The sequence below is a fragment of the Lampetra fluviatilis genome, unplaced genomic scaffold, assembly GCF_964198595.1.
Source record: "Lampetra fluviatilis unplaced genomic scaffold, kcLamFluv1.1 SCAFFOLD_187, whole genome shotgun sequence".
Classification (NCBI taxonomy): Eukaryota; Metazoa; Chordata; class Hyperoartia; order Petromyzontiformes; family Petromyzontidae; genus Lampetra; species Lampetra fluviatilis.
Genome location: NW_027621833.1, coordinates 10,530 through 20,000, shown reverse-complemented (window position 1 = coordinate 20,000; position 9,471 = coordinate 10,530). Strand labels below are relative to the sequence as shown.

Here is a 9,471-nt window from a genome sequence, read left to right as displayed (position 1 = left end):
CTCACCGTGTCTCTCCCGTGTCTCCCCGTGTCTCTCTCCCCGTGTCTCTCTCCCCGTGTCTCTCTCCCCGTGTCTCTCTCCCCGTGTCTCTTAGCCGGAACTCCTGAAGACAAAATGCGACTTTTCCTGATCTACTTCATCTGCTCACTTCAGCCCCCTTCAGAGGTGAGAGCCTCAGTCTGGCTCAGTGAGCCTCAGTCTGGCTCAGTGAGCCTCAGTCTGGCTCAGTGAGCCTCAGTCTGGCTCTGTGAGCCTCAGTCTGGCTCAGTGAGCCTCAGTCTGGCTCTGTGAGCCTCAGTCTGGCTCTGTGAGCCTCAGTCTGGCTCTGTGAGCCTCAGTCTGGCTCAGTGAGCCTCAGTCTGGCTCAGTGAGCCTCAGTCTGGCTCAGTGAGCCTCAGTCTGGCTCTGTGAGCCTCAGTCTGGCTCAGTGAGCCTTAGTCTGGCTCTGTGAGCCTCAGTCTGGCTCAGTGAGCCTCAGTCTGGCTCAGTGAGCCTCAGTCTGGCTCTGTGAGCCTCAGTCTGGCTCTGTGAGCCTCAGTCTGGCTCTGTGAGCCTCAGTCTGGCTCAGTGAGCCTCAGTCTGGCTCAGTGAGCCTCCGTCTGGCTCAGTGAGCCTCAGTCTGGCTCTGTGAGCCTCAGTCTGGCTCTGTGAGCCTCAGTGATTGACACTGAACCCTGTGGGAGCCTCAGTCTGGCTCTGTGAGCCACAGTCTGGCTCAGTGAGCCTCAGTCTGGCTCAGTGAGCCTCAGTCTGGCTCAGTGAGCCTCAGTCTGGCTCTGTGAGCCTCAGTCTGGCTCTGTGAGCCTCAGTGATTGACACTGAACCCTGTGGGAGCCTTAGTCTGGCTCTGTGAGCCTCAGTCTGGCTCTGTGAGCCTCAGTCTGGCTCAGTGAGCCTCAGTCTGGCTCAGTGAGCCTCAGTCTGGCTCAGTGAGCCTCAGTCTGGCTCAGTGAGCCTCAGTCTGGCTCTGTGAGCCTCAGTCTGGCTCAGTGAGCCTCAGTCTGGCTCTGTGAGCCTCAGTCTGGCTCAGTGAGCCTCAGTCTGGCTCTGTGAGCCTCAGTCTGGCTCTGTGAGCCACAGTCTGGCTCTGTGAGCCACAGTCTGGCTCTGTGAGCCACAGTCTGGCTCAGTGAGCCTCAGTCTGGCTCAGTGAGCCTCAGTCTGGCTCAGTGAGCCTCAGTCTGGCTCAGTGAGCCTCAGTCTGGCTCTGTGAGCCACAGTCTGGCTCAGTGAGCCTCAGTCTGGCTCAGTGAGCCTCAGTCTGGCTCAGTGAGCCTCAGTCTGGCTCAGTGAGCCTCAGTCTGGCTCAGTGAGCCTCAGTCTGGCTCAGTGAGCCTCAGTCTGGCTCAGTGAGCCTCAGTCTGGCTCAGTGAGCCTCAGTCTGGCTCAGTGAGCCTCAGTCTGGCTCAGTGAGCCTCAGTCTGGCTCAGTGAGCCTCAGTCTGGCTCTGTGAGCCTCAGTCTGGCTCTGTGAGCCACAGTCTGGCTCAGTGAGCCTCAGTCTGGCTCTGTGAGCCTCAGTCTGGCTCTGTGAGCCTCAGTCTGGCTCTGTGAGCCTCAGAGATTAACACTGAACCCTGTGGGAGCCTCAGTCTGGCTCTGTGATCCTCAGAGATTAACACTGAACCCTGTGGGAGCTTTAGTCTGGCTCAGTGAGCCTCAGAGATTAACACTGAACCCTGTGGGAGCCTCAGTCTGGCTCAGTGAGCCTCAGTCTGGCTCTGTGAGCCTCAGTCTGGCTCTGTGAGCCTCAGAGATTAACACTGAACCCTGTGGGAGCCTCAGTCTGGCTCTGTGAGCCTCAGTCTGGCTCTGTGAGTCTCAGTGATTAACACTGAACCCTGTGGGAGCCTCAGTCTGGCTCAGTGAGCCTCAGTGATTAACACTGAACCCTGTGGGAGCCTCAGTCTGGCTCTGTGAGCCTCAGTCTGGCTCTGTGAGTCTCAGTGATTAACACTGAACCCTGTGGGAGCCTTAGTCTGGCTCAGTGAGCCTCAGTCTGGCTCAGTGAGCCTCAGTCTGGCTCTGTGAGCCACAGTCTGGCTCTGTGAGCCTCAGAGATTAACACTGAACCCTGTGGGAGCCTCAGTCTGGCTCTGTGAGCCTCAGTGATTGACACTGAACCCTGTGGGAGCCTCAGTCTGGCTCTGTGAGCCTCAGTCTGGCTCAGTGAGCCTCAGTCTGGCTCTGTGAGCCTCAGTCTGGCTCAGTGAGCCTCAGTGATTAACACTGAACCCTGTGGGAGCCTCAGTCTGGCTCTGTGAGCCTCAGCGATTAACACTGAACCCTGTGGGAGCCTCAGTCTGGCTCTGTGAGCCTCAGCGATTAACACTGAACCCTGTGGGAGCCTCAGTCTGGCTCTGTGAGCCTCAGAGATTAACACTGAACCCTGTGGGAGCCTCAGTCTGGCTCTGTGAGCCTCAGCGATTAACGCTGAACCCTGTGGGAGAGTGAGGGTAACCTAGCCTGGCACAGCCTCTCTGTGTGTGTGTGGGAGCCTCAGTCTGGCTCTGTGATCCTCAGAGATTAACACTGAACCCTGTGGGAGCTTTAGTCTGGCTCAGTGAGCCTCAGAGATTAACACTGAACCCTGTGGGAGCCTCAGTCTGGCTCAGTGAGCCTCAGTCTGGCTCTGTGAGCCTCAGTCTGGCTCAGTGAGCCTCAGTCTGGCTCTGTGAGCCTCAGTCTGGCTCTGTGAGCCTCAGTCTGGCTCTGTGAGCCTCAGTCTGGCTCAGTGAGCCTCAGTCTGGCTCAGTGAGCCTCAGTCTGGCTCAGTGAGCCTCAGTCTGGCTCTGTGAGCCTCAGTCTGGCTCAGTGAGCCTTAGTCTGGCTCTGTGAGCCTCAGTCTGGCTCAGTGAGCCTCAGTCTGGCTCAGTGAGCCTCAGTCTGGCTCTGTGAGCCTCAGTCTGGCTCTGTGAGCCTCAGTCTGGCTCTGTGAGCCTCAGTCTGGCTCAGTGAGCCTCAGTCTGGCTCAGTGAGCCTCCGTCTGGCTCAGTGAGCCTCAGTCTGGCTCTGTGAGCCTCAGTCTGGCTCTGTGAGCCTCAGTGATTGACACTGAACCCTGTGGGAGCCTCAGTCTGGCTCTGTGAGCCACAGTCTGGCTCAGTGAGCCTCAGTCTGGCTCAGTGAGCCTCAGTCTGGCTCAGTGAGCCTCAGTCTGGCTCTGTGAGCCTCAGTCTGGCTCTGTGAGCCTCAGTGATTGACACTGAACCCTGTGGGAGCCTTAGTCTGGCTCTGTGAGCCTCAGTCTGGCTCTGTGAGCCTCAGTCTGGCTCAGTGAGCCTCAGTCTGGCTCAGTGAGCCTCAGTCTGGCTCAGTGAGCCTCAGTCTGGCTCAGTGAGCCTCAGTCTGGCTCTGTGAGCCTCAGTCTGGCTCAGTGAGCCTCAGTCTGGCTCTGTGAGCCTCAGTCTGGCTCAGTGAGCCTCAGTCTGGCTCTGTGAGCCTCAGTCTGGCTCTGTGAGCCACAGTCTGGCTCTGTGAGCCACAGTCTGGCTCTGTGAGCCACAGTCTGGCTCAGTGAGCCTCAGTCTGGCTCAGTGAGCCTCAGTCTGGCTCAGTGAGCCTCAGTCTGGCTCAGTGAGCCTCAGTCTGGCTCTGTGAGCCACAGTCTGGCTCAGTGAGCCTCAGTCTGGCTCAGTGAGCCTCAGTCTGGCTCAGTGAGCCTCAGTCTGGCTCAGTGAGCCTCAGTCTGGCTCAGTGAACCTCAGTCTGGCTCAGTGAGCCTCAGTCTGGCTCAGTGAGCCTCAGTCTGGCTCAGTGAGCCTCAGTCTGGCTCAGTGAGCCTCAGTCTGGCTCAGTGAGCCTCAGTCTGGCTTTGTGAGCCTCAGTCTGGCTCTGTGAGCCACAGTCTGGCTCTGTGAGCCACAGTCTGGCTCAGTGAGCCTCAGTCTGGCTCAGTGAGCCTCAGTCTGGCTCTGTGAGCCTCAGTCTGGCTCTGTGAGCCTCAGAGATTAACACTGAACCCTGTGGGAGCCTCAGTCTGGCTCTGTGATCCTCAGAGATTAACACTGAACCCTGTGGGAGCTTTAGTCTGGCTCAGTGAGCCTCAGAGATTAACACTGAACCCTGTGGGAGCCTCAGTCTGGCTCAGTGAGCCTCAGTCTGGCTCTGTGAGCCTCAGTCTGGCTCTGTGAGCCTCAGAGATTAACACTGAACCCTGTGGGAGCCTCAGTCTGGCTCTGTGAGCCTCAGTCTGGCTCTGTGAGTCTCAGTGATTAACACTGAACCCTGTGGGAGCCTCAGTCTGGCTCAGTGAGCCTCAGTGATTAACACTGAACCCTGTGGGAGCCTCAGTCTGGCTCTGTGAGCCTCAGTCTGGCTCTGTGAGTCTCAGTGATTAACACTGAACCCTGTGGGAGCCTTAGTCTGGCTCAGTGAGCCTCAGTCTGGCTCAGTGAGCCTCAGTCTGGCTCTGTGAGCCACAGTCTGGCTCTGTGAGCCTCAGAGATTAACACTGAACCCTGTGGGAGCCTCAGTCTGGCTCTGTGAGCCTCAGTGATTGACACTGAACCCTGTGGGAGCCTCAGTCTGGCTCTGTGAGCCTCAGTCTGGCTCAGTGAGCCTCAGTCTGGCTCTGTGAGCCTCAGTCTGGCTCAGTGAGCCTCAGTGATTAACACTGAACCCTGTGGGAGCCTCAGTCTGGCTCTGTGAGCCTCAGCGATTAACACTGAACCCTGTGGGAGCCTCAGTCTGGCTCTGTGAGCCTCAGCGATTAACACTGAACCCTGTGGGAGCCTCAGTCTGGCTCTGTGAGCCTCAGAGATTAACACTGAACCCTGTGGGAGCCTCAGTCTGGCTCTGTGAGCCTCAGAGATTAACACTGAACCCTGTGGGAGCCTCAGTCTGGCTCTGTGAGCCTCAGAGATTAACACTGAACCCTGTGGGAGCCTCAGTCTGGCTCTGTGAGCCTCAGAGATTGACACTGAACCCTGTGGGAGCCTCAGTCTGGCTATGTGAGCCTCAGAGATTAACACTGAACCCTGTGGGAGCCTCAGTCTGGCTCTGTGAGCCTCAGTCTGGCTCTGTGAGCCTCATCGATTAACACTGAACCCTGTGGGAGCCTCAGTCTGGCTCAGTGAGCCTCAGTGATTAACACTGAACCCTGTGGGAGCCTTAGTCTGGCTCTGTGAGCCTCAGTGATTAACACTGAACCCTGTGGGAGCCTCAGTCTGGCTCAGTGAGCCTCAGAGATTAACACTGAACCCTGTGGGAGCCTCAGTCTGGCTCTGTGAGCCTCAGTGATTGACACTGAACCCTGTGGGAGCCTCAGTCTGGCTCTGTGAGCCTCAGTCTGGCTCTGTGAGCCTCAGAGATTAACACTGAACCCTGTGGGAGCCTCAGTCTGGCTCTGTGAGCCTCAGTGATTAACACTGAACCCTGTGGGAGCCTCAGTCTGGCTCTGTGAGCCTCAGTGATTAACACTGAACCCTGTGGGAGCCTCAGTCTGGCTCTGTGAGCCTCAGTGATTAACACTGAACCCTGTGGGAGCCTCAGTCTGGCTCTGTGAGCCTCAGTGATTAACCCTGAACCCTGTGGGAGCCTCAGTCTGGCTCAGTGAGCCTCAGTGATTAACGCTGAACCCTGTGGGAGCCTCAGTCTGGCTCTGTGAGCCTCAGAGATTAACACTGAACCCTGTGGGAGCCTCAGTCTGGCTCTGTGAGCCTCAGAGATTAACACTGAACCCTGTGGGAGCCTTAGTCTGGCTCTGTGAGCCTCAGTGATTAACACTGAACCCTGTGGGAGCCTCAGTCTGGCTCTGTGAGCCTCAGAGATTAACACTGAACCCTGTGGGAGCCTCAGTCTGGCTCTGTGAGCCTCAGTGATTAACACTGAACCCTGTGGGAGCCTCAGTCTGGCTCTGTGAGCCTCAGAGATTAACACTGAACCCTGTGGGAGCCTCAGTCTGGCTCTGTGAGCCTCAGAGATTAACACTGAACCCTGTGGGAGCCTCAGTCTGGCTCTGTGAGCCTCAGAGATTAACACTGAACCCTGTGGGAGCCTCAGTCTGGCTCTGTGAGCCTCAGCGATTAACACTGAACCCTGTGGGAGCCTCAGTCTGGCTCTGTGAGCCTCAGCGATTAACGCTGAACCCTGTGGGAGAGTGAGGGTAACCTAGCCTGGCACAGCCTCTCTGTGTGTGTGTGGGAGCCTCAGCCTGGCTCAGTGAGCCTCAGTGAGCCTCAGTGAGCCGTGTGTGTTTTGCCCGCAGGCGGATCTTGATGAGTTCAGCGTTGCCCTGGTTCACAGTGGATGTGATCTCACCCCACTCACCTACATTCGACGGTGGCGGTGAGTCACTCAGTCAGTCACTCAGTCAGTCACTCAGTCAGTCACTTAGTCAGTCAGTCAGTCAGTCGCTCAGTCAGTCACTTAGTCAGTCAGTCACTTAGTCAGTCAGTCACTCAGTCGCTCACTCAGTCAGTCAGTCAGTCACTCAGTCAGTCACTCACTCACCACTCGCTTACTCATCACTACTACCACCACTACCTCACCACCACCACGCTCACCACCACTACCTCACCACCACCACCTCACCACCACACTCACCACCACCACCACCTCACCACCACACTCACCACCACGCTCACCACCACTACCTCACCACCACCACCACCTCACCACCACCTCACCACCACTACCTCACCACCACCACCTCACCACCACACACTCACCACCACCACCTCACCACCACACTCACCACCACCACCACCACCACCACACTCACCACCAACACTCACCACCACCACCACCTCACCACCACACTCACCACCACCACTCTCACCACCACACCACCACCACCACACTCACCACCACACTCACCACCACACTCACCACCACCACCACCTCACCACCACACCTCACACCACCACACTCACCACCACGCTCACCACCACACTCACCACCACCACCACCTCACCACCACACTCACCACCACGCTCACCACCACACTCACCACCACCACCACCTCACCACCACACTCACCACCACGCTCACCACTACACTCACCACTACACTCACCACTACACTCACCACCACCTCACCACTACACTCACCACTACACTCACCACTACACTCACCACTACACTCACCACTACACTCACCACCACACTCACCAACACACTCACCACCACACTCACCACCACACTCACCACCACACTCACCACCACACTCACCACCACACTCACCACTACACTCACCACCACACTCACCACTACACTCACCACCACACTCACCACCACACTCACCACTACACTCACCACCACCACCTCACCACCTCACCACCACCACACTCACCACACTCACCACTACACTCACCACCACACTCACCACTACACTCACCACTACACTCACCACTACACTCACCACCACACTCACCACCACACTCACCACCACCACCTCACCACCTCACCACCACCACACTCACCACACTCACCACTACACTCACCACCACACTCACCACCACACTCACCACCACCACCTCACCACCTCACCACCACCACACTCACCACACTCACCACTACACTCACCACCACACTCACCACTACACTCACCACTACACTCACCACTACACTCACCACTACACTCACCACTACACTCACCACCACACTCACCACTACACTCACCACCACACTCACCACACTCACCACCACACTCACCACACTCACCACCACACTCACCACCACACTCACCACACTCACCACACTCACCACCACACTCACCACACTCACCACCACACTCACCACCACACTCACCACCACACTCACCACCACACTCACCACCACACTCACCACCACACTCACCACCACACTCACCACACTCACCACCACACTCACCACACTCACCACCACACTCACCACACTCACCACCACACTCACCACCACACTCACCACCACACTCACCACACTCACCACCACACTCACCACACTCACCACCACACTCACCACACTCACCACACTCACCACCACACTCACCACCACACTCACCACACTCACCACCACACTCACCACACTCACCACCACACTCACCACCACACTCACCACCACACTCACCACACTCACCACCACACTCACCACACTCACCACCACACTCACCACCACACTCACCACACTCACCACCACACTCACCACACTCACCACCACACTCACCACACTCACCACCACACTCACCACCACACTCACCACCACACTCACCACACTCACCACCACACTCACCACACTCACCACACTCACCACCATCTCTCTCCCCAGGAGCTTCTCCCGAATGACTTCGACTGCGACCAGCACGGCCTACACAGGGAGTGGGACTAGCACCATAAGGTGTGTGTCACTGTGTGTGTGTGTCACTGTGTGTGTGTGTCACTGTGTGTGTGTCACTGTGTGTGTGTGTGTGTGTCACTGTGTCTGTGTGTGTCACTGTGTGTGTGTGTCACTGTGTGTGTGTGTGTGTGTCACTGTGTCTGTGTGTGTCACTGTGTGTGTGTGTCACTGTGTGTGCCACTGTGTGTGTCACTGTGTGTGTGTGTCACTGTGTGTGTGTGTGTGTGTCACTGTGTCTGTGTGTGTCACTGTGTGTGTGTGTCACTGTGTGTGTCACTGTGTGTGCTCTCAGTATGTTCTCTCGGCTGGTGAACACAGGATCACAGTTCGTCATGGAGGGAGTCAAGAATCTGGTGCTCAAGAAACACGTACGCAGTGACACACACAGTGACACACACACACACAGTGACACACACACAGTGACACACACACAGTGACACACACAGTGACACACACACAGTGACACACACACAGTGACACACACAGTGACACACACAGTGACACACACACAGTGACACACACACAGTGACACACAGTGACACACACACAGTGACACACAGTGACACACACAGTGACACACACACACAGTGACACACACACACACACAGTGACACACACACAGTGACACACACACAGTGACACACACAGTGACACACACAGTGACACACAGTGACACACACAGTGACACACACACAGTGACACACGCAGTGACACACGCAGTGACACACACACACACACAGTGACACACACACACGCACTCATACACTCCACTCACCCACTCACCCACCCACTCACTCACTCTCCCACTCACCCACCCACCCACCCACTCACTCACCCACTCACCCACTCACCCACTCACTCACCCACCCACTCACCCACCACCCACTCACCCCCCACCCACCCACTCACTCACCCACCACCCACCCACCCACCACTCACCCCCACTCACCCACCCACCCACCCACTCACCCACCCACCCACTCACCCACCCACCACTCACCCACTCACCACCCACTCACACTCCCACACTCACCCACTCACTCACCCACTCACTCACCCACTCACTCACTCACACACTCACCACTCACTCCACCACTCACCCACTCCCCACCCACTCACCCACCACCCACTCACCCACCCACTCACTCACCCACTCA

The 9,471-nt window shown here is 57.0% G+C and overlaps 1 protein-coding gene across 1 annotated transcript in view; it reads left to right on the top strand.

Moving 5' to 3' along the window:
• SCFD1 (sec1 family domain containing 1) overlaps nucleotides 1-8,682 on the top strand; it is a gene marked incomplete at its 3' end in the record, with an annotated part of 100,168 nt that extends 91,486 nt beyond the window's left edge. Inside the window, exons 16-19 of the mRNA XM_078885896.1 lie at nucleotides 95-165; nucleotides 6,208-6,287; nucleotides 8,246-8,314; nucleotides 8,607-8,682. Coding sequence (XP_078742022.1) covers nucleotides 95-165; nucleotides 6,208-6,287; nucleotides 8,246-8,314; nucleotides 8,607-8,682 — 296 coding nt within the window. The remainder of the gene's footprint in view (nucleotides 1-94; nucleotides 166-6,207; nucleotides 6,288-8,245; nucleotides 8,315-8,606) is intronic.
• Between the last annotated feature and the right edge of the window lie 789 nt (nucleotides 8,683-9,471).